The sequence below is a fragment of the Dreissena polymorpha genome, chromosome 5, assembly GCF_020536995.1.
Source record: "Dreissena polymorpha isolate Duluth1 chromosome 5, UMN_Dpol_1.0, whole genome shotgun sequence".
NCBI classification, from domain to species: Eukaryota; Metazoa; Mollusca; class Bivalvia; order Myida; family Dreissenidae; genus Dreissena; species Dreissena polymorpha.
The window spans coordinates 120709469-120736364 of NC_068359.1; the positions used below are offsets into that span (position 1 = coordinate 120709469).

The window sequence follows — 26896 nt, forward strand, 5'->3', positions numbered from 1 at the left end:
TTCTCACTGTCATTGAACCGGAACTTAAAGTATGTCGGGCATATGACTGCGTCATATGAATAAGTAATTCATTAATTAAAATTAACTGTGATCATGGACGCATTGCAGGTTATAAAAATTACCTTAAGGGATTGTCAACTACGTTTTGCCATATGAAAGTGCTGTGATTTCATTAGAAATGTATGGCCAACTAGACGCGTTTTGAGTCTCTCTCCATATAAAGTTGATTACTTTTAAATATATTTAAAAGTGACGTCACATTGCGACGCCTGGCAATATTTCGTTTTGGAATTAGGTATAATGACAATTATTTGTAAAAAGCTTGTTTCAAATTTGTTTGACATTTAGACCAGCAATGAATGACATTTTTTATTTTTTGTTTTAAATAGTGAATAACACAATTTTCTGGTATATTTGAATACAAAGATAATGGAATATTCAACAATGATCGCAGACCCCCAGTGGAGTGGTGGATATGGTGTCCTCCTAGCGATCGGAGGTAACGATCTCAACTGTGGAAGCGTTCTTTAGATTCCCTCATAGACACAAGTACTGGTTCCAGTCACAGGGAAACAGAGCGTTTCAAGTAAGACTTGGGCTTTCAATGTAATCGAGCTAAAATAAATAGGTTTAAACTAAGTATTGAACAACAATAAAATTCTAATATCACAACGATCAAACAATTATGTATAGTTTCATGATGTTTTTTTTTTACATAAGATCTTATTTGCCATAAGCACCATTGTGATCTATCTATTCTATTCGCACAATTTGCTAGAAAATTCCACGACCTTCACAGAACATGATTGTGAATAAGGGAAAAAAGACGTAATTCGGTGACGCCTGGTGACGCCTGGTGACGCCTGGTGACGCCTGGTCTTAATTGCGCCACCATTTTACTGCTGCCACATGAGCGGATGGACTGGATGATCCGGATAGCAATCCAGAACCTGAAAATACACGACAACAGCAACAGACGAAGATATTTCAGTACTAGAAAACGCCTTTGCACGATATTCAGTTCGTAAAGTCATTGAATTGAAGAAATTACTTTCTTTACTGCTTATTTTGTCGCTATGTACATATTCTGTCCATTTCGTTTTTAACTCCTAGTTAGTTTTTTTTCACTGAGTAGACTTTTTCCCCTTATAGTAATGTATTTGAAGTACCTTGTTAAAGATTTATTTCCAAAAACGACAATACGAAACGTCTGCAAAAAATATAAATTGGGTAAACAAGAGAAAACAGCCTATTTCTGTGATATATGTATAACATTTTAAACATTGTATTCACATACTTACAAATGCTTTAAGATCATGACCAAACAGACAACTAATAACGAGGCTTATTTAAAATTTAGAAATATTGTTAACTCTCAGAGATAATGGTGGCTAAACAATTTGGTCAACTTTGGAAAATGAAACGTGAAATACAATTACTAACATACATATTTAAATTGTGTTAATTATATTTCATGTATCATATGCATTGTGCAAACAATTCAACATGTTTGTACACGTACACATCGTGTATCTTCAACACAACACTCAGTATCTGAATCTTTTTTTGATGTCTTAAAAGCGAATATTAAAAACCGTGTTTTATACCAATTTAAAATATGACCTGTAAATCTAGTATCGACCGTCGATGATCGCACATATGTGTAAACGTAAGATTATCATTTGTTGCATTCTATTTATTAAGGAACCTGATAAACAATGCAGATTAATTCAGGAGAAGCTGTTTTGTTGCATATTTCAAAATCGACCTGTTTTACGCGCGACAGGAAATCTCTACCAATGTGATATTTTTGTTGAAATATTTTCTCCAACATAGGGTGTTTGTTTCTGTACCGATTTTCAAAATTGTCTATCTAGTACATGGATTGCAATCAAATGCTTTTGCTCCAATTGTAGCGAAAATTATTATTTTGAGGTCAGATTTTCGAAAACAATATTTGTCTTAATTCTAAAAACTCTCCAGCCCCGTTAAAATTATTCACGTGTTATGGCGAGATGAGAGGGTACGCCTAATATTGTTGTTCGTTTGACTCAAAACCAACCTGGTGCTTCTCTCCAATGGCTTTATAGATAATCCCAGAATCGATAAATTGACCGCCGCCATATTGTCTATCACGTGACCCGCTGATCCTGACGGTACTGAAGAATTTGGCGGATTACAGCGTAATCATAGTTAACACCCACTTTATTCCAATAAATAGTACTTTATGACTTCGCACAGTAGGATTGAAAACAATTGAAACATGAAACCAAGTGTCATATGTATCACATCGTTAATCAATATAAGTTAAATAAGAAATATACACGATAGATTTATAAAATATGTGCACAGTCTCTGCAACAATATTCAGTGACAACACGTTATGTTTAAGGCCGAGTTTGCTTTTTACGCATAACTTTCAGTTATGCCTTTGTATAAAATTTAATTATTTATTTATGGAATAAAATTATACAATGAAAATTATAAAGGTTATAGAAATATCTTAATTCCGAAGTAAACGTTGTGATTTGCAAAAATCTGTGAAAAGGCCCCTTTAACATGTCATATAAAAGTTTATAGTCTGAAATCAACTGTTTTGGGCTGTTCTCAATATTTTCTAAACTGATTTCATTATTTATTAAATCTTCTTAATAACATCTAAATTCACGATAAACATGTTCAACATGAAAAATATGGAGCCTTAAATAAACTTGAATAGTTCCAATTGTGTTCTCTAGTTTCCTAAACGTTTGTCTTGATTCAATTTTCGTTATAAAGTCTAAATTTACGATTAAAAAATAAAAACACGAAAAAAAGTGATTATTTCTTCGTTTATTATGGATGATTAATTTCATCGAGATGAAGGTCTTGAAAAAAAAACATCAGCGATAAAGGAGCGAACGAATGGAATGTTTAATGTGTTTTACGCTTCAACATACTCAAATGAAATATGCGAAAAGCGATAGCTTAAAATAAGCGTCAATAAAATAAAAAAATGAATTTATTGTGCAAGAGACGTTGATATTATCAGCGACACTGTACACTTTTCTCTCTGGCGGATTTTGTATCATCGCATTACGTCACATCCGGCTAAGGGACATAACTCTTACACTAGTAAATGCGAATAACTGAAATGGTCTATTCGCTCAATGGGAGGTGATGTCCCAAGTGTGTATTAGCGTTTATGGGTATGCCCGTGCCACCACATATATGCACATGTGTAGACACCGTAATGAAGATTACATAACACGTGTCACCTTCAAATAACATGTTAAATGACAATCAAGACCTTATTTTCGCCAGGGACCAATACAAATAGGTCCCTGTTCACACTGAGTTTTATTACTCTTAATTGAATGCAGATAAACCTTATTTCTTCTAATTACGTAATAACTGATATTAAAAAAACACATATTATGTTATTATCAGATCGATAACAGAAACTTTTAAAATCTTCAAATATATTTGATAAAATCGTTTCGCCTTCTTGCTTTGTTAAGGGACCTATACAAACATATATGTCCCTGTTGTTTTCTTCAGTACCGTTTTGGAGGCGCGCGCGGGTATTCAGGGGCGGTAATCCGGGAGTTATCAATATTTGGGATTGACAATGCGAATGAGTAATTGTATGATTTAAGTTGGAAGTAAATTTGCATCAAACGGAAAAAAACTTCAAGTGTATAATTAAATATGTAAAATTTAATGAAATTTTCATCTTTCCAAATAATTAAAAACCTGTGCTCGAACTTATCACTTCCTATTAAAAAACTCCGCAGTGATGAAAGGCTTAGAAATTGAAAAAAAGTTATGATAATGAAACAAACTTTTCAAGGATTCAGCATTCGACATATTGTATAAATGCTCTTATATATTTGAGTCGCGTGATTGATTTGAAGTTGGTGTTGTTTAATAAAATTATATCGTGAATATATGATGTTCAGTTAAATCGTTGTTAGCCTTTACAGTCACATGTTTGAACACTTAACAGGATTTTTGTATATGTGCATCAGCCAATTCTATTATAACTGATCTTACATATTCACGAAATCAGGAATTGATACATTCAAGTAATTGTTTTCATGAATCTGGATTTTTCCTATGTAGAATGAAGATTGATGAGTAAAATAATTGAGACCCCGTGGAACATGGAAAAATAAGGCACCTGCATTCATAAAGTGAGGGAACAAGCATATGGTTTATCAAATTCTTTTCTGCAGTTACTTCCCCATGGCCGTCACAAATCAACCGTCTAGATACGAGAGGACGTTTCTTATGTCTTTATATTAAGTCACTATTTTACGGTGTAATATATATATATATATAAACATACATTTGATTTACAGTTAAGAAAGAAAACAATATCAACAGACATATTATAGAGAACGATTTAAACAAGACTGTTTACCTGTAATACAAAATACTAAATTCTGAACTATGAATTCGTGTTATCTATGAACCCAACAATTTAATGTTGTGTTTAAGAATCTAACTATACCGACATAAAGAACATAACTTTGCACAGTAAATTATTAAACTTGACACGCAGTTACGCTTGAACGCATGAATGCACGCTCGAACGAACTCACGCACGCTGAACGCATGAATGCACGCTCGAACGAACTCACGCACGCTGAACGCATGAATGCACGCTCGAACGAACTCACGCACGCTGAACGCATGAATGCACGCTCGAACGAACTCACGCACGCTGAACGCATGAATGCACGCTCGAACGAACTCACGCACGCTGAACGCATGAATGCACGCTCGAACGAACTCACGCACGCTGAACGCATGAATGCACGCTCGAACGAACTCACGCACGCTGAACGCATGAATGCACGCTCGAACGAACTCACGCACGCTGAACGCATGAATGCACGCTCGAACGAACTCACGCACGCTGAACGCATGAATGCACGCTCGAACGAACTCACGCACGCTGAACGCATGAATGCACGCTCGAACGAACTCACGCACGCTGAACGCATGAATGCACGCTCGAACGAACTCACGCACGCACGCCGACACAGTGTGTCCAAATGTATTTCACCCATTACTTAAATTTCATACACTCAATCCAGTTTCCATACACGATTTTTTATTAGATTGCTAGGAACATATAAATATAATAATCGTCGGCATGAAAGGTTATGACCATATACGTTCGAGGCCATGACAATCTGTTCGCAGTGGATTGTTTAACACAGTTTACAAGCTAATTTTCTGAAAAGCAAGACAGTATCGCTGGTAACTTTTTATTTGGGTCAAGTGGGGCAAGTGCGTGTATAGGCAGATAAATCAGAAGATTGTTTGGATATTTCATGAATTAACGCCGTGTTTACAAGTTTCGATTAACTCTGTTAACACATATTTGATTTGCATATCGCTGCTAAGTACTGGTAAGTCAAAATATTCATAATTTTGGTTATATTTGCCATATTTTATATGCATTTGGATGCTTTATTTTGAGATGATTCATTCCTTGCACAAATTGCTTCTGACTTTAATAAGACATGCACGTCCTGTGATTGTGTGTTTACAACGAACAAGTTGTATTTCACTTTTCACTTTCATTTAGTGATGGATCCAATAGAAGATACACACGATGAAATGGCTAAAGTAACAGCAACGGGCACTTTGAAAGAATGTGATAAACAACAAGGGACTGAATCTGAAGCAAGTAAGGATGCAAAATGCATGAAATATGAAATGACATTGAATGCTTTTGTAGATCACATTCTGCAATTTATCGACTTCTATTCGGTTTGGATATACCGATGTGTTTCTCTGTTTGGCGTCCGCGGACGGGTAGGTTTCCTAATGCAAGTCTTTAATAATAATAATAACAACAACTACAACAAAAACAACAACAATAACAACAAGCATTTCGTCAATTTGTACAAAAAAGTTATAAAAAGTATAATCAATGACAATCACACAAATATGGTTCGATCAAAACTGTATTTATAAATAGCTGGTATACTCAGACGGTTTACATAAATCCCAAAGTCAATCTAAACTGGTACCACTCAGAAGCGTAGCACGGCCATATTAATTGTTATTCGAAATATACGAATAATACAAATAGTAAACAATAATGCTTAAATCTCGGGGAGGTGATTAAAAAGACCTCCTGTCTATTTAGAAAAAAGAAAAGAGGAGTTTTTTTTAGCAGAAACCTTTAGACAACAACAACGTGTTCGATGGATTTTTGAGCAAGCGATTAAAATAAAAATAGAACGTTATTTATTTCTTTTTCTACATAATCAATGGCTAGCATATAAAGCAATACTTTTTTGTCTGTATTAATTAAAATGTCTGCAAAACACATTCAAATATTTGTTAATTGCACTAATTAACTCTTTATGCAAACAACTTCCCCAAAATTTGTCATTTAATTGTTCAGTCAGTCATTGTTAAAAAGTACCCGTGACATGTGCAAATATATAGTTTCTACTGTCAATCATGAATGGCAGATTTACGGCAGAGTATATGAGACATTTTCTCAGGAAAACACTTATTTCTAATTTCAATGCAGCGAAGCGTTATATAGAAATTGGATTTCATTATAGGGATAATACACGTTTTCGAGGGCACGATCATCTGCGGGCGCTCGAAAAATCCGCAGGAACGGAATTTGAGAGCGCCCGCAGATGATCATGTCCGAGAAAATGTGTATTTTCGCTATTATTGCATAAACAAATCATACATATCAAACAAAATATTAAAATAACATTTAAAACAATATGTCTTGTTCATTCGACATCGACAAAATAATTCGACTATTGTATATGACGTAATACAGTTCAAGGTTGTGTTTTACATATGCCTCACTCGGTCATCATCAGAAATGACGAGGCTTTACCTTCGGATATTCAGTTTTCGATTTAAAATGTGTGCAAAGTTGAAGTGCAGCCGCGCAAAGTAAGAAATGAGGAAATAATTTGGAATTTACTGGGCGTGACGGATAAATATATCGTCAGAATAAGTAATTGTTTTCATAGATGTTTCTTTCGTACAGGTCTATCTTATTTCGTTCCCACTAAATTTTCTAAAAACAAATACTGCCAACATGTTGTCACTGAAGTATTTCAAGCATACAGCAGGAACGTTGAAGGAACATTTACACTTACATTTACAACATAGTCTTTTGAAAGCGTTGAGTAAATAACCTTAACTTCATTGAAGTTGACAATAAATAAAGCTGTTGTCAAGAGAATGAAGATTGTATAATTTTAAAAGTGGATTGAAATATCCATTGCCTTTATCTCTGCATGAAAGGGATCTTTTCACGGTTTGGTAAATTGACAAAATTGAAAAAAGTTGTTTCAGATTCGCAAATTTTCGTTTTAGTTATGATATTTGTGAGGAAACAGTATTACTGAACATTTACCATGGTCTAATATAGCCAATATATGCATCTTTTGACGATTTAAAAACCTAAAAAGTATAAAGCGTTGCAACGCGAAACGATTAAATAATTTGGAGAGTTCTGTTGTTGTCGTTAAATTTTGTGAAACTACGAAGATTGCTGATATAATGCATAAAATACTTTAGTCAAGTATGCTTGGCAGGATAGCCGAGCGGGCTTATGCGTTTTTACTCCTTGTTACTCCAGGACTCCGGGGATCACTGGTTCGAGTCCAGCTGCGGCTACTTTTTTTTTCCTTTTTTAAATTTTATTCTTGATTTTTTGCTGGAGCTTTTAAGATCCAATGTTTACATTTATCAATATAAAGCATTTAATGACTTATTTCAAAACATGCCAAAAACTGTGAAAAGGCCCCTTGAATGAAGAAACTGGTGCTTATTCAGTTCCCTTATTTATGCTTGGAAAGTCGTCGAATGCTGGAGTTATTAAAAAAAGTTCATACTAACTTCATTGAATCCAATGAAAAATGGGAAGTAATTGCGCTTGAACCAGTTTATGGATATGAACAACACATAACAGGGCTTGAACGGCACGTGAATCGCCTTGTTAATAAACGATTTCTCCCGTTCAAGCCCTCCTTTTGCCAAGTTTCTGCAGCTAGCCAGAGGGCATTATAGATAGAGTTTATGCAATAATAATTAATCATTACAAAATGCCGGTATTGTCTAAGACCATTCTTCATGTGATTAATGTTGCAATACGTCTTATGATTGTAACAATTTCAGTCTAAGACATAATGTAACGTATTAGTGTTCCAAAGTTAATGGCATTTATTTCCGATACTCATCTTTAATCTTTTACTATTATACGAATTAACGAATAGTGTTCGCTACGCGCATGCCTTGGCAGTTTCTTTTGATTCTCCTGTAGACCCATTGCTTTTAATTTGAATGTAGCCGATTTAAGATCAATTTCAAATTTAGTTTGAGAATGCTATATTAGTGCACAAAACATGAACACTATTCCTATTTTTAAATTTGGTAATTTGTCTTCATTTGCACTACCGTTTATTAATAACTTTCAAATTATGTATCAAGCTTTTTGGATGACGAATTGTCTGTGAAATTATTGTTTGTAATTTCCGTACTTAAGATGATGACAAAACTGTTCTCGGATATTGCGTTGTTTTTAACAAAAGAGTAGTTCTTGTTATATGACAAATATACTTTATCCTTTGACATACAATATGATGATGATGCATATTAAGAAATGTACTGTTAAACGTTTTACCACTGCCCTGAAAAAGTTGTTAGAAATATATTTTGTTTAAATTAAAAAGTTGCTTTTTATGTCTGTTTGGTAAATTTCCAATATTTAGAAATTCTACTTACGCAATTCAACTGGACGCTAAACAAAGCATCAAATTTATAAAACATGATCTTAAACATCTTTTTGGCGGACATAAAACATAGAAGAATAGCAAAAGGAAAGGCTTAGATAAAGGCTAAGAATAAGGGTATCGCTTAACACGGTAAACTCGAATGTGTACCGTTTTGGAAGTCACTTTTTTGTTCAATTGAAAAATACGTTAATTGTACTCAAATGTAAACAATAGTATCTCAAGTTGTGAAATATTTGCACAGTGTATTGCCTCGACTATTATGCACGCTGTTTCGTGATTAAAGCTCTAATACAGAAATAAGTTAAATAACTTGGCTGTTTTGTTTAATGGACAACCTTAAGACCAAAATACAAAAAGTGACGCATTGAAATTGTCAAATAACATCGATATGGTTATTATTGATTGTGCACTATCTAAACGCGCAATATCTTGTGACTACAATGGTATAGCTAGAGGTAGTACGCTAAGTAAGTACAAAGTGAAAATGAAATTACACAAAGAGTTTAAACGTTTCGAACATTGTGATTTAAGTACTGGTCAATGGTGTTTTCAAACTGTTTCGTTGTAAAGTATCAAAATTACAGATTTGCTATTTCATTTCTCTCGCAAAATTAAAAATACCATTCAACATCATTTAACGTGTACAACGACAAACGAAAGCAGTGTTCACAATTGTAATCTTATCAATTTTTATAAATGGTAGATAACAAATATAAGCATGCACTGCTTAACAGTGTTAGCAACAATTTTAAGTTTTGAATGAAGTTAAATAAATCTCTTTTATAAGAAGTTATACCATTTAAGCCTGCGGAAGTTCAACGCTCGTTTGAATGGTATTTTTAATTTTGCAAAATTCGACTTGGGGTTTGAATTGAATACAATTCTGATTACACGCGGTAACTTTTAAATATTTAAACACATTATATTATAATTTAAGTTATAACTATGTTTTGGTGACATGGTTTCTCGATTTTGCATGTAAGGATCATACCAACTTCTTACATTTTCACAATATATTTTTATTTTTACACGTATTAATACACTTTTATTTTTATCATAATTACGAAAACATGTGTATACATTTTGAAACACTTAATTATAATAAGTGTTAAAAATAAAAGTGACTTCGATTTTTTTAACAAATTTAACATAACACTGGCTAGCATTTTATAGCAATTACTATACTGACAAGTATTACAACTAAAATGTCAGGGCTTTAAAGATTGGTCATTTCCTTAAAGCGTCTGAAAGTCGCTTATCAATCAAAAAACATATTGGTGCTTAAAACACAATTAACAGATGAAAATATAGCGCTATTGCTTGTAAAGTGTTTCTTGTGATTTTGATAGCAATATGACGTGTCACATTGTTCGTTAAGTCACTATTTCCTTCCGTTTTTGAAACACTCCCTAATCCCTACTTCGATTGTTAAGTGGTGTTTATTTTCATGTGCAAACTGTAACGGCTATATATGTGGCCTTTCAGGAAACCATTCAACACGTTATTTCTCCAGCCAGTTAGCGACGAATAACACGAAACACAATAACGCTAGAGTGATGCAACATTCCAATCATTATATATAAACATGCGAGCTTTCCTACCTTAAAGGGACATTTTCACAGATGTTGGCATTTATTGAAGTTTGTCATTAAATGTTTTATATTGATAAATGTAAACATTGCATCTTAAAAGCTCCAGTTAAAAACAAGAATAAAATTAAAGAAAGAAAAAAGTCACCCTCAACTGGGCTCGAATCACTGACCTCTGGAGTAAAAGTCTAACTCATAGCCAACTCGGCCACCCGTGCTCATACAATGCATGTTGTATTTTATACTTTATATAAGCTATCTTCACAGAGTCACAAAATATAACGATAACAACAGAACTCTCCAAATTATTCAATCGTTTCACGTAGCAACGCTTTATACTTTTCAGGTTTTTACATCGTCAAAAAATGTCTATTATGGATATTTAAGGGGAATGGTAAATTCTCAGTATTACTGTTTCATCACAAATATCATAACTACAGCGTAAATTTGTGAATCTAAAACCATTTTTTTTTAATTTTGTCAATTTACCAAAACGTGTGAAAAGGCACCTTTAATATTTTGTTCTGTTTTATTGGAATTGTAGGGTTTTGTTTAGACTTGTTAGCAAAACACAATGCATATTATAGAAATTGCATCAGCTTGTGTATTTCTGTGACGTGAGACGAATACTTTGATTGGCGTTCAAGATCCATGCCAATAAACCATGTAAAATTATGTGTTGTTTTACATGGATTAATATGCATAGCAAAAGCAATACCATATTAATAATGGAAAGAATCGTTGCTTTCCTTAGTTAACATTCTAAAAACTTTCACGGCAATGATGTAGCTTGATTTTATTCTACTGCGCATGCGTTATCCTGTGTATTTTCCGGTTTAACTGATGGTTTGCACGGTCTGAGAAAGTTGAAGCTACACCGGCAACACAACAGCGAAACATAGGATGGGCATCTTTGGCGTTTTGTTTTTAATTGACTATAATAATGTTTCGCTTGGGAAGATTTGTGTTAATAAAAAATGACGTGATAATCGATTTAAATGGGTTGAATTGGTTGCTTTTATTCCTTTCCTCGCTAAAAGAAGCGATAAAATGATATTGCGAAGCCCGTTACAATCACAAAAAACTTGAGTATGCATTGTGCTGCTAAATTGTATATAAATATTTTCATCATCATGTGGTGTTTGTTTCTGTCCCTGATTTATGCAAATTGTTGCTAAAATCATCTTTGGAGGTCAGATTTTCGCAAACAGTTGTTGCATTAATTTCAAAAACTCTCCAGCCTCGTTATACTAAAATACGTGTTACGGCGGGATGAAATGTCACGCCTAATATTTTTGTACATTTTACTCAAAACCAACTTATAAATGGCGCCAATTAGATGCTTCGCTGCAATGACTTTATTGTAAGAATAACATAATACGAATGAATTATTGTATAATTTAAGTTGGAAGTATATTTGCATAATATAGGAAAACTTAATGTTTTTAAGTAAATATGTAAACTATAATGACACTCTCTTCCTTCAAAATAATTAAAAAACTGTTCTCGTACTTATGAAATTCCTTTAGCAAAACCCCATAGAGATCCAAAGCTTCAACATTTTTGTACATATGAGGTTCGTTTAAAGCTTTGAAAACTTTTACGATGAATTGTTGGAACACTTCATTGTCATTTTTAAAGGGAGCGTAAGCTGATTATGTTAAAAGTGGCATTAACATTGAGAATTCGGATACTGATGCATTGGAGCTAATGGTTTGATTAACCTTTTTTTTTCTTTTTTGACAATTACGAATAATATTGAAAAGTTTTGTCTGAAAATTAGTTTTTTGTAACCAAAAAGAATTATAAAGGTACTGCTCATATAAGGTTTCTTGGTCTTCTCCAGATGGTATCAATGTTTTTCCAACATGCTCTTTAAAAACGCAAATTTCTCCACAAGAAATAGTTTTCTGGAGAAACCCTGCTGAGAGGTTATGGCAGACATGTGTAAGTTTGTATTAATCCTTTGATTATTATAGTCGCTTGCAAATTCAAGAAGCTGTTCTCCCCTTAATGCCTGAACATGGCCTATTTTGCCCGATCTTCTACTTAAGGGAGCCACATTTCGCTCATTTTTTTAAAAATATATGTCAAGATGTTTTCTACGTGTAGGCCAATACCTTTGTTATCAATGTTAATACACAGTTGTTTAAAATTGGACTTTGAAAATTTATTTTTTCCAATTTACTTACCATATGTTAGTTCATGCTATAATAATGAGCGCTGCTCCAATGGTATTATTCTGCTCACAAGGTATCGGAGTTTTTGAGGTGCTATAATAATCTCTTATAAGGCAAGGAAACAATACATACTTGCACGGTACGGACAATTTCCGTCCATGTACGTTAAAGGTCATGTTAATCTGTTTGAAAGCATTGTTTTAAACTGTTAACTAGCTGATTTAAAAAAAAAGCAATACTACGTCGCTGGTATCAGTCTATTTAGGTCAAGTGTGCAAATATGTGCATGGATAGATAAGTCAGTCGATTTTTTGGATATTGCATAAATAAACGCCATGTTTAAAAGTTTCAAATAACTGTTAACTGTTAACACTTTATTTATCTGGATATCTCCGCTAAGTACTAGTAAGTCGTAATTATACATAGCATGGATTATATCTGACAGATTGAAGATGCATTCGGATGATTTATTCAGTGATGACTAATTCATTTCACGAACAGATTCTTACTTCGCAATATCAAGCATATTAACACATGTTTTGTATTACATTTTTCTCGTACGTAGGGATTTATCGCACAGAAGATATGAACGAACAACCACCGAAAGTAACAGAAACGGACACTTCTTCAAAAGAATGTGATAAACATCCTGAGACCGAAACTGAAACAAGTAAGGATGCACATTGAATGAAATCTGACCCGAAACAAAAACGATTGCAATGTCCTTGAATGCACGGGTAGATCTCGCTGTACATTTCAACAAGCTTAATGCCGTTAGGCGATACCAATTTGTTTTTTTGTTACGCGTCAGCGGGCGGTTAGGTTTTGCGGATGCCTGTCAACAAAAAAACAACAACAACACAACAACACTAAATACATATTTTGACAATTTGAAAACTAAATTATTAAAACTAAAAAAATACATAAAACTACATAAAAATACATAAAACTAACCATATGCCAAACACGTCAATTTGGTTTGATAAAATTTAATCCGATAATTTGTATTCACAGGTGGAATACATAATTACAATCGAAACTGGTAATTAACAAGTAGCGGGTATTCAGTATACGCAAGCAAGATTTAGTGACTTCATTTTATATCATGCGAAATTTGAGGAAGCCGTAGCGTAGTGGTTATGGTGTTCACCTGTAAACCGGGAGGTCAAGGGTTCGATCCCCACTATGGGAGCGCTATTTAGATTCCCCATAGACACAAAGTACTGGTTCGAGTCCCAGGAAACGGACACGAGAGCGTTTCAATTAAGCCTCAGGCAATCGAGCTTAAATAAATATGTTGCAAATGTCGAAAAATGAATATATTGGTTACAAATTTGGCGTGATGGCTTATGTTTTAAGCGTATATAGGCCAATGTATGCATATTCAATTATACAACTAATCTGTTTTGTTGTTAAACTTTACTTATATAAATACGTATTATGGTCTAAGAACATCTTACATAAGTGACCAATTTTGCAAAAGATGTAATGATTTTACCCATTTCAGTCTTAGACTTAATTAAACGTGTCCATAGTCCCAAGTTAATTAATTATTTATTAGACTCATTTTGTATTTCACTTTTAAGAATAAACAAGTATGATGCGCTATGCGCCTGAAACGACATTTGCTTTTTCGATCTCCTATAGCTCAAGAAAGTAGTCATTTACTTGCATATTGCATGTATAAAGTTTCAGAACACTTACACAATTTATGTAAGAATGGACTTTTTGAGAACCAAACGCAAATGAGTATTTTACGCTATGAATTTTTTGTTTTGTATACAATAGTATTATTTTGTCCTGCCGTTTAGGATAACTTACAAAATATGTATACAACCTTTTAGATAAAAAATAGTACATGAAGTTATGGTTTGTAAGCAGTGGTACTTAAAACGATTTGGCTGCTTTTTAATGGTCATCTTACCAAACAAAAAACATTGCAATGGTAAAATATATCGATTTGGATGATAAACCGTGCAATATCTATGCACGCAATACCGTGATCCATCCATTGTATAACTCGAGTTAGTACGATACGTACATAGCGTACATCAAATAAAATACAGCGTGCAAACGATTTGAACGTTACCGGATAATGCGATAACGATTGTAGTAAAAGAGACATCCAAACACGTAATGACTTCAGGACATCGCATTTAAGATTTGTTATAAACTTTTATTGTTGAAGTACTTGTATTTTCATCGACACTTTGTTTAGAAATATAATTGCATATTTAAGTATTAACATCATCGAGTCTTCTGTCATTCAATGTCATTAAGCCGGACTTGTAATTAAACATTGTTCTCTTTACATTATAGTTTTTATACAGTCTTTTTACGTCCATATACATCCTGCCCTGTATTGTTGTACGTATATAGTCTATGCTCGATGTAAATCAAAATATTCAACTACTTATTGCACTTAGTACTCTTATGATTTGAACGTTGACTATGATTGCATTAAACACTTATTGCGATACGTTGCGAGAGATTCATGCTGATATTTCAGCAATATTGCCAGCATGCGAACTTGCCTTCCTTCGTTTTTTTTGTGCTTGACATGGCCGGGTTTTTGAGACTTTTAACAAGCAAACATACAGGGTATTTTCGAACTTGAACAGCATTTTAATTTGCGCTACTGTGTATCTTCCACGTAGGCGGAATAAAACCCCTCTTCGCAAACCGTGCATAACTGTTTGTAATATTCATTAAATGTCAATGTGTAGTTGGCTATTTTGGTTCTATTGCTTGATATAAACTGAGTGTTGATACAAACGTGTAATGAGGAAGCATCAATGCCCTGCGGAACATGTCTGTTTACAAACATATTTGGCAAATTTGTCCTTTTCACACGTAATATTTGAAGTATTTGATGATGTATGTATTGTAAATGTCTTAATTAAGCGCAGTTTATACGATCAAATATTAATGTGTAGTAAAATATTATTTACATTTTAATGCATAGGTGTGTTAACATGCTCTGGTGAATCAAGTTTTGGGCCTCGAGACTTCGAAAAAACAGTTTTCATTCACCCAGCACTCTTAGCCAAGGGAATGGGAGAAAGCAGTAAGTTGGGATTTACGTCTACATATAATTATGGTTAGTGTTCCTATAAAGTCGAACACTGGTTTTTGTCGTTTGCAACAGTTGTTAATCATCAAGACGCTCACTTAACATCCTCGCGCTTTCCTGGCCTATCTGGTTGACCAGTACTGAAGTACGTAGTGCACATAATTACTCCAAGACAACTTAATTATTTGAATCATAGATGTAGTGGGAAGAATAGCCGCATAAATGATATCGGGACCAATACCCATATCCCGCAATTCCGGGCAGGTGATCAAGTATTTGATACCAAGATACGTAGAGTAACTATTATCAATTATGCTGGCCTGCCAAACGGACATAAAACTGTGAATCTTTCCCAATACATGGTCTTGCTTGACCGATTTAAGAGGTCCATCAGTAGTCCTACACTAAGTGAAGCTACAAAAATATAGCTGCAACATTATTATAGAGTACCTAATCTATCTAGTAACACATATCTATATTTTTTTGTCTTTTCCAGTTGATGCTGCATACCCGTGCGATGGCACCGGCTTTGTGCTCCTAATAAACTACTCACGTAATAGACCAGGTACTAGTAGTAAAATATATTTGCGCATCTTTTTGAGACGAAATAGTATTCATTAACACACAAGGGCTCAGGGATGACAGAGCTGTTGACTTTTCATGGTAAAATTGTATGGTATTTTATTTATACATTTGTTTTATATATATAACAGATAGCTGGAGGTTATAAGCACAATTTACTTTACATTTATAATGCAATCTTGATATAACGAAGGATGGTGTCTCATACAAGTACTCGAATCGGTTTTGTAAAATTAAGTAAAAACAATTTGTTTCATATAACTAAACACAGACGTTGACCCCACCCCTCCAAAAATCAAAACTTTTATTGGACCAGAATTGAGATGTACAGTAACAGGTTTTCATAAAATAGCTTAAAAAATTATTGAATAATCGAGCGGGGGTCATTTTAAGAATTGACATAACCATAAGCATTGAATGAAACGTCAGCTGTATCAGCAGGAGTGATTACCGTTATTGTAAATGCGGTCTATTTTTTTATTGGAAGGAAACAATTGCCAAAAATGAGACACACAACAAATTTACTAGATACGTCACATATGTACATAATACACGCAAACACTTGAACAGAAGAACTGGGGCAACTGCCTTAGAATTGTCAATATTAAAGCTCAGGGGTTGTAAATCGGATTTAAGGAGCTATAAACCTCGCATGTGATCTGGAATTATTAATTAAATCTTTATTTGTATATAATATTATAATTCAAATTAAATGGAAAGTAAACAGTATTACACTTTCAATTAAAATTCTATTTACACAAATGGTTTATATGCAGACCAGACAACAAGAACCGAAACTTTCTAGGGTACGGTGGAATTAAATCAAAGCAAGTGACAACTACAACCCGTCTTTACAAAAAGCGTGATAGACACACAGGATCATATAGTTTTTACATTCACATCGATGCCATTGAAGTAGTTAATGGACAAATTACAAAGCTTGGTTGTGTATGTCAATGAGTACCTAATGGCCCTATTCCACTACGAAAACAAGCCCACGATTCGCTACGATTTCTCAAATTTATTGAATCGGGAAGACTTGTGACAGTCTGCGATTCAGTTACGACAGTGGTACGATTGAGTTACGACGAATCGTGGGGTTCGGTTGAAGTCTTGCGAATGGGTCGCGACTTCACTACGATGTGTAAGAATTTACTGCGACTGTACCACGAACGATGCAGATCGGTCACGACTAAGCTAGGACCTCACCGAACGCACCCATGAATTCGGTGCCAATATCTACTGATATTGATTCTAACACGGCACGCGACTTGTTTTCTGTAGACAAAGAAGAAAATCAAGTGTGGGTTATTCTGCAATAAATTACGTGCGGAGCTTAATGTTTCGAAAATAGTTCCGAATAAATAAAGAAAATATTGCAGTAAAATGCACGTGCTTAAATCCCGCTCTTAAAGAAATGTAAAAAATGTAGCACGTATATAAATGTAATGAAACAACAAATTGTATATTTGGTGATACGTGGCATGGCCACGCCTGCTAAGAATTTGTTTGTTAAGAAACGTAATTAAGAAAACATTTATAGCATGTCAGCTTTTCAAAAGAATTTACACATGTGACGTCATTAAGTTTCTATGAGTGTTGTTCTCAATGAAAGTGACGTAATTTGCAAAATATTTATGAATGAAAACGACGTCAAATGTTTGTACAATTCAATGAGTTCACTAAATAGTGAACTTTGTACTAAGAAGGGCGGAGTATTGAAAAACATAGTTCACGTCCAAAAGCTTGAATCAAATCAATCAGAATCGTGTTAGAATATAAATAATATTTTTCTATGATGGCTTGTTGTCGAATAACCCACAGTAAGGAGTATAGATTCGTGTTATCAAAGCACTCGTGCTCCGCATTCGTGATTTAATTCCTACGCATCTATACTTCTTACCGTGGGTTATTCGACAACAAAACATGATGGAAAAATATTATTTCTTTATCATTCTTTACAAAATCGTAACTGTTTCGTAACTAAATCGCGAGAATCTTAGCGGGCTCGCAACTCAAACGGGATGAACTATTGAGAGTCTTGACAAAGTCGTAAATGATTCGTAGACAGATCACGTGATCACCGATTCCCCGATTGAGTCACGAATTACCTAAGATTCCATTACGACGCCCAAGAACGCACTACGACACTGTTACAAGTCAACTGCGATTAAATTCAGTCTTGGAGGTCTTGGTCAAATTTTAAACACGTTTAAAAACTGGCCGCGATATTTTGGGAGCTCACGACTCGCTCCTCGCGACTAGCTACGAATGAGTTAGGACCTTCGCCGATTGAGTTACGAATGTCCCCGACCTCAAAATATAGGAAATCGGGACAAATCGTTGGGAATCGGATCGTAGTGGAATACCCCTATAAGACGCTCTCGCTGCGAAGAAATATTTACTTGCATTTTGTTGAAAATTCGAGACAAAACAAGACTGAACATTCATCTTTTAATTATCAATACCAACATCAACTACAGGGTAGTTTACGTAATTAGGGCAAACAAAAACCTCTATTCATAGTTTGATATTGGAAAGTGGGCTTTAATTCGGCAGTCACTTTTACATTCTTTGTTTGCAAAGTCGTCATTTAGATTCACTATAATATACCAAATGCACTATAAACATGAAGATTATGGGTGCTTATGCTGTATTTTGGAAAGGTTGGGAGGTTGCACGGATTCGTAAATCGAGATGCAGGCGGACTGTTCACGGTTAAATAATTTGAATTGTCGACTGCCTTAAATCAATTCATGAAGTGTTGTGAATGTTTTGACTCAATGTTGACATACATATGGTCTTACCGTGTTGAATATAACAATTCAGAAGTTATTTGTTTTATCTTTATTTAACGATAACTGGTTTGTGTCATTTACTAAAAGTTATGTCTTGGTTCAACCATATTTACAGTCGATAAAATATAGCTTTTTGCTAATGTGCTATTCAATGAGACTATATACTATTCATAAGGTTACATAGGTAATATGCTGGTGTGAACGTGTCATAACTTTTATCCCTTCGTTTAGGAGATGATAGTTTGAACTGTCGCCCTAGGTCTCTTGTCGAAATGTCTAAGATAAACCTCTCCACAGTATTTCAACAGTAATGATGTACTGTCGTCGAAAGACCTTGACATTACTATGTTACTGATCATTGGGTGCGCATGCACGATCAAACGTACGTCCGCCAACGGAAAACGCAGACAAGTAGGTTAATATAAAAAATTATTTTATGTCGGACACGATAAAATATATTTCGTTGCAACTGATACTATTTTGCATATCTTTAAACATTTGAAGGATCAGAAAAAGATGTCACCAAATTGACAGGATTCTTTCGTGATGAACTTGGTTATGAAGTTGAAGTCGCCCAAGACAATATGACAAGACATCAACTGAGATGCTGTTTGGAAGATGCGAAGACGAAGATTGACACCCGTTTCTACTGTTTTATCTGCATTGTTATGGCACATGGGGATGAGATGATTATATATTCGTCGTATATATTCACATGAGCTTAACTTATATAGTGTTAAAAATGATCATACAGGTTTGGTGCAAGAAGTGATAATTCGGAATTTCAGCAGATGTGTTTCTTTGGATACCTATTAATCTATCTAAATATATAGTTTACAAAACTGTCATAGAAAAAAATTGCTTCTAGATTTATATTGTTAAATATTGTAAACTTTACACAAATTTATGTTAGTTCCATCGTTATTTTTAAGAATGGAATAATGACATCCGACGAAACAATACAACCATACAACGAAATTTTAGAAACATTCGATAACAAACGCATGCAGAAATTTGCAGGTAAAATTTGCATTCAAGACTTTACGTTAAACAATTACCCAATTACACTACATGCATGCACATATATGTATTTTGCAATTTAATAACTTTCAATATTAATTATCGAATAACACAAACGTATAATCATTAGTAATGTTGAATAAGATACAGTGATTTTAGTAATGCATATGTTTAGAAAAGAAACAAGTATGACACCAAGAAAAAGACTCATACATTGACGGACCCAGTGATATATTTCTTACCACAATTCATTTTCATTTTTAGGACGACCTAAGCTTTTTTTTATCAACGCGTGTAGGGGAAATAGGTTGCAGACAACCGTTCCGCTTGGGAATCTGGACCACACTGAGGCTGATGCAAAACCGTTTACGCCATCCAAATTAGTTGCCGAAACAGCCGACATATTTGCCGTGTATTCCACAGTCAGTGGTAATACACAATATTCCGCGCTTGAATGTTTCAGTCTATGCACTCATTTGACCACCCAATGAAAATAGTTAAAAATCTTACATAACTGGGCTTCTGGTTTAACTAGCACAGAGCCTAACATAAACTACATGTAGTTTAACAATTGAAACTAAATCACCTGTAATTTTATTACTGAATTTAGCTGTCTTTATAGGTACTTAATAGTTATTTTACAAGAAAATGTTTATAAAAGTATTTACACATTATATCCGTTTTCAGGCTTCGCTTCAATACGAGACACTGAAGAAGGATCTGTGTTTATCCAGTCTTGTGTAGATGTTTTCAAGAAATACTACGACAGGAAAACTCTTATCGAAATGACAACAGCCATTCAAAGAAAAGTACAAAACAGAGAATCCTGTCAAGTTTCAGAAGTTAAAACTACGCTTACAAAACAATTGTATCTCAAAAACGAGAACTGGTAAGCCATTGATCAGTTTTCCCAAATCACGTTTTTGAAAGAAAAAATAGTACACTCTGTTTAGACTGGTTTTGTCTGGAAAATCATTCCGATCTTCGTTTCGAATGTTTCGTTTGATTTGTTAAATTGTTTGTAACTTCGAATTATCGCACTTCAGTTATTTGCTAATCAGAGACTTTCTATGCCTTATTTCTAAAAGCAATTGATTGCGGACCACCAATTTTAATATATTTTGAAATTAAGATTTGTATCGAGTTACTAATATTTTATTTTGTTTTGCTGCCTGTACAATAGTTTTTAAACGCATTGTACAAGTAATTGGTTATTTTCATGTAAGATAACGTTTTTCATGTAAGATAACGTTTTTAATAACAACTTTTGCTTTTACGTTAATTGTTAAGGTAAGAGTTAACCTATTTACCATAGTTTGGCTACTTCACACGTGATGCCAATCTCAATAGTGTATGGGCGTAGAGAAATGGACGTAAGAATGAAAATTGCTTGCCTATCCGTGTTGGGTAAATTAAGTCAAAATCCTCGATAAATGTTTTCCTCACCTAAATCATGATTATATAACTTAGAATGTGTATACGGCAATATCATTTAACTGACTTCAAAATGAAAGATGTAGCAAATTTAACAATACAATATATTGATAGATAGTGTGTTTGAACCGTACGTTTTCATTTACAAATGCGTCTGCTACTTTTAAAAAGCCATATATGATGTCCCGCCTACAAAATTACAATGATAATTTTTATATGCATATACGTACTACGTATATTTTATGAACTTATATTTGTTTATTAACCAGGTTTTCCGAAGGAAAAAACTGGTTATTAGATTGGCGAATGCGGGCGGGCTGGCTGGCTCGCTGGCTCGCTGGCTGGCTGGCGGGCTGGCGGGCGGGCGGAACAAGCTTGTCCGGGCCATAACTATGTCGTTCATTGTCAGATTTTAAAATCATTTGGCACATTTGTTCACCATCATTGGACGGTGTGTCGCGCGAAATAATTACGTCGATATCTCCAAGGTCAAGGTCACACTTTGAGTTCAAAGGTCAAAAATGGCCATAAATGAGCTTGTCCTGGCCATAACTATGTCATTCATTGTGAGATTTTAAAATCATTTGGCACATTTGTTCACCATCATGGGACGGTGTGTCGCACGAAAGAATCGCGTCAATATCTCCAATGTCAAGGTCGCCACGACTAAAAATAGATTTAAAAAAAAAACAAACTTACAAAGGGGGTTAATTTTGTTTGTTCATTTCAAAAGTTCAGTTTGAGTTTTCTCCCTTTATCAGATTTTTTTTTCACAATGAAAACCTGGTTTTGTGACAATTTTGTCCCTTGTTTTCAGTCTTTAATTATGCTATATGCATAAAACAAATTGCCATTTGTCATTCTTGCTACTCCTATCTATACATAGGGGTAATATGTCTAAGACGCAGCTTATAAAACGGATCTGATATTTGGCATAAATAAGGCATTTATGCTTTAAAAAAAAACTTTTATACTAAATAAGATGTCATTTATTCATATTTTTTGGCTTGAGATCCTTAAGGAAAACGATTTTCTCAATTGATACCAATCCGTTTTAAAAGAACAAATACTTACCTTTGGCGTTCATAGACACACACTCGAAATGATTTCACACAAGATTTATATATACTGGATATTTTATACATTAACCCATTTGAGACTTTCGTCACGTTCACGAATAATTTCGGAAAGTATAATTACGTATTTTGTAATACTTTTTAGAATTAAAATAATAACTTATTGCGGGGATAATGTATAGATAATAATTTACCATTTCGAGAAAACATATTTTTAGTGTGTATTTATTACTGTAAAAAAGCACTTTCGTCTCAAGATGTTAATAACTTTACATTAATACAATTTCAGATTCTTGTTGCAAAGACGCGTTGAAATCGCTGCTTAATGGTAATGATATCAGAGCAGGCGTACGCTGTTGGAATTTGATTTCCATTTCTGGCAACGGCCTCTATCACTAGAATAACCTAATAGTATGTTCGAATTCTGAACTCACCTTCTGCGGTGCATTGAAAGATATGACGCGAAATCTTTACTCTAATCGAAAAATAATCATCCAGTAATACTATTGCAGTTTCGCATTTGGATTAAAAGCTTGCGGGAATGTGGTTAACTCTCAGCCTAACTGGCAATGGTATCGGGAAAGGAGTTTATTCTTAAAAATTGATGTCCATTGTCGGAAATGGCATTCATAACTGTATAAACCTAATCCTAGTCTGTTCGAATTCGGAATTCATCGGCTGAGATGCGCCAAACATGTATAGGTCGACCGCGGTGTTGTGCAAACAGCGTGTTTGCACTAGACCACGAACTCCCTTAAGAGTATTAACATCTTACGCATTTAATATTTCGAGACTTAAACTCATTGACTTACTTTTATTGATGTCGATAAATAATTTAAAATAAAATAAATCGGCATAATACGGATAATCAAGAACAACGATGAAATATTACATGGATTTATTACACGTGAATGGACGTTTTATAAAATACAAATACCAATAACAACTTATCAAAATAAGTAGAAGCCTTCTCACTTTGGTAATAAGTATAATTCAAAGTGGGCAAAAGTGTTAAAGGAATGACAGCCAAATTCATAAACGACTGTTTTATATTATACATTTTTGTATCGTGTAATTCAAATATAAGCATGAATAATATGAAAACATAAGCAATTTGGCACTCACCTTTGTGAGGAAATGTCGATGATAAATAATCGTACCATATTCCTATTTAAATAAAAATAATCATTTCAAGAATAAAGTCATCTTTTAAAGGCAATCATCTTTATAACTTGTAAATCAGACTTACACGTCAGGTTCATTATAGGCATTGGACACTTACCTAGCACATTTTTTGTCTTTCTTGACAATTGTTCGGAATGTTTATTATTCTTATGTATAAGATGTATGTTAATGGGAATAAAATTAAGATACAATATGGTCATAATATGTTATACTCAATCCAATAAATTTGAACGGTTTATAAACATATTGATTTATCCACCGACAAAGCTTTGGATACATAATAAGTTGGTGTCGTCAACACTAACTGTCAAATACAGAATCCATTTTGTAAATTGCACAACACATGTATGCACGTGTTTATATGATACTATGATGTTGGGTTTTGTTCGTTTGTGTATTTTTGCAAACGTATTTTGATATCGTTCCTTATCGGATAGTTTTGCATTTAGTTTTTAAATATATACAGGACAGCGTGGTGACAGCGTTAAAATGTACCTTTTGTTATATTTGACAGAACTTCAATTAGACTCGATTTAAGCCGGTTTTCTTGTGTAATTAGTTTGTAAATACATCTGATAAATGATCCGTTGAAAGGCAGCCGCCTTAATAATTAGTAAGTAGATTTCCAATTGAATCGAAACGCTCTTTTATTGCTAGGTATTGTGAACTAATGTTTTTGATGGTGGTTATTTACACAAGTCTCTTTTGCGATGCATTCTTGCCAAAGTGTGAGGATCGGCATACAGTATGCAGCTTCGTTTTTCATGTGCGTGTTATGCACGTTTTTACGCGATTATGTGCCCATAAACGCCTCGCAATAGTTACTGAAGTGAAAAATATTATAATGGAAAATTGATGTTTATTTTGTGATAACTGATCTGTTAAAAATAGTCTAAAAATAGATACTAAAATGTGAATTGTGACAATAGTGAAAGGCTGATTTGTTATGTTCCGCGGGTTGCTTATTTGTTTATGCAATTGCTTGTTGAATTGTATGTATAGACTCTAAGAAATATAATGTATGCAATACTATAATATATTTGTGCACAATATATGCTAATGTAATCTATTTTACACAACTATATTATATCTGTATTTTGTATAGATGTGAAACTGGCATGTATGATTATTACATTTGATGCCATAGTTCATCCATAAAAAATGTGAATACTATTTCTTTTTTTTTCTTATATTATTAGCATAATTATCCACATAATATACGTACGATAATCATTTTTTTCCACGAATGTAAAAAATATTAAAGATGATTGCCACATTGTCGTAAAAATACTTTGTAAACATTCGATTTTTAATACCACTGTCATATATAATATAAGGTAGTATGCACACTACTTATTACTGTATAACTACTTTCTTTTCACATGACCTTTTGACATGAACAGTATTATATGGTAAAGACTGACGATGGACTATGTACAAGGCGTAATTTATTTCTGTTCTGTTCTTGACGATTAATTAGGACAAAATTAATACCAATATGGTAATATTTTGTCGGAATTAAAATACCCACACACATTGACTTAACAATACTGGGATACCTGTGCACACGCTAATTAAGTTTGAGAAAGTGTTTTCTTTTTTTGTATATCATAGTCCTTAAAAGTTGGATTGACGTGTCATTAAAAAATATCATTATTTCGAGACGTTTAACGTAGGTGAACAACAATATTCTCTGCCTTTTATAACCTACAGGTGACATTGTGACATACACACATTTTAGACAATATTACATGAGCTATTCCTGTCTAAGTCATAAATAAATGATACATGATGTTGTTTGTTTATCTTTTACTGTTGATTGTATTGTTTTTGCAATAAAAGTATAAATGCAGGTTGACAAGATAGCAGACGTCATCGGTCTCCTAGCAACTAACGGTTGTTGTTATATTTGTTATTTGATGTGGCACTTTCGCCAAGATTTTGTAACGAAACAAACGCACTATAGAACAAATACATCAAGACATCTTGATGTATGTGAGCAAAATTATGTAGATCCTTGTTAAAATTAAAATTTTGTAAAAAGCATGAGGTTTTTGTAATAAGATAAGATAGTACATACATTGCATTAGTTATTAAAATATTCAACAAACACCCATTTCAAAGTAGTTTAATGAAATATAAAGTAGTTTTACTTGCTAAATGTATATCAATGACTACGTGTTCATCATGGAGCTAGTTGACGACGTATACAGATGGGTTATTGTATTGACATCATTTAAGTTATTATCGCCGAGACGAATGCCAACATTCTACTTTTTTTATCTTCATTATTAACGAAGCTCTACTAAAACAGCGTTTTTAGCTTCTGAGAGAACTGGCTTAAATGATAGAATTTTGAAAGGTAATTGTAAAAAACAACAACACATTAAAAAACAACAACATGTTCTTACTTAGGCGTAAGTTACAAAACAGCATTTGTTTGTAAACGAAATATTAGAAAAGTATAATATTTGACGTGTAAAGGTTAACGTTCTGCTCTCATGGTGTATGAGAGATTTTGTTCCACTAAATGCAATCGTTAAATTTCAAACAAATTATAGGGGATTCCTTCGGGCAGTAATTTTGCATCCTGCAAAGATTATTAATATTTAAATTGATATTATTATAAAAAGGATGGTTTGTTTAGTTTATCTTAATGAAACTATTACTTTTAAATTTAAAACTTCAACAAAACAAATGCATATGTTGACGATATGCTTAATAAAGAACAATATATTTAAAAGAAAAAATAAACATTATCCATCACAGAGAATTTATTTTTCAGCTATATGTGTTACAGGTTTAAAACTTCTTCATGAACATTGACCAGAGTCTTATTTCCTTCCGGAGGTATGAGCTTCGACTAGACGAGTCGTTTCAATCTCTTACGATCTCTCCACTTATTCCATCCCGCGAAACCATTAAGGTGCTGTTATTCTCGAAAAATAGTACATACCTATAGTCACCGAGATGAATGCAGACATTTTTTATATTTGATTGATATTTGGCAGTTTCGATATTTGATACGTACATTTTTTCAACTCATGCACTAGTTTAATTATGTGGAGACAACTAAAAATTTTTATAATATTTTAAGTCTCATATGAGCCAGACGAGATAACCTCTTTTACAGAAAAATATGTGCTTCGTAAGTATGAAATAAGTAATTTAAGTAAAGAAAG

At 33.6% G+C, this 26896-nt stretch overlaps 1 protein-coding gene and 1 long non-coding RNA gene across 2 annotated transcripts; both read left to right on the plus strand.

The window, feature by feature from the left end:
• Nucleotides 1-5252: 5252 nt before the first annotated feature.
• Nucleotides 5253-19718, plus strand: LOC127831594 (uncharacterized). The gene is made up of 6 exons (XM_052356572.1): nucleotides 5253-5402; nucleotides 5582-5683; nucleotides 13112-13216; nucleotides 15512-15613; nucleotides 16116-16184; nucleotides 19504-19718. The coding sequence occupies exons 2-6, from the start codon at nucleotides 5584-5586 to the stop codon at nucleotides 19716-19718; spliced, it is 591 nt and encodes a 196-aa protein (XP_052212532.1). The 5' UTR covers nucleotides 5253-5402; nucleotides 5582-5583.
• A 211-nt stretch (nucleotides 19719-19929) lies between these two features.
• Nucleotides 19930-25510, plus strand: LOC127881181 (uncharacterized). Its single transcript, XR_008049946.1, has 3 exons — nucleotides 19930-20019; nucleotides 20284-20448; nucleotides 20707-25510. It is a non-coding gene; the product is annotated as an uncharacterized LOC127881181 (long non-coding RNA).
• Nucleotides 25511-26896: the final 1386 nt, after the last annotated feature.

Coding starts and splice junctions, on each gene's coding strand:
- LOC127831594 (XM_052356572.1), top strand. CDS start 5,584: ATGGATCCAATAGAAGATACACACGATGAAATGGCTAAAGTAACAGCA. Junction 5,684..13,111: donor AGGGACTGAATCTGAAGCAA/GTAAGGATGCAA, acceptor TCTCGTACGTAG/GGATTTATCGCACAGAAGAT. Junction 16,185..19,503: donor CTACTCACGTAATAGACCAG/GTACTAGTAGTA, acceptor AAACATTTGAAG/GATCAGAAAAAGATGTCACC.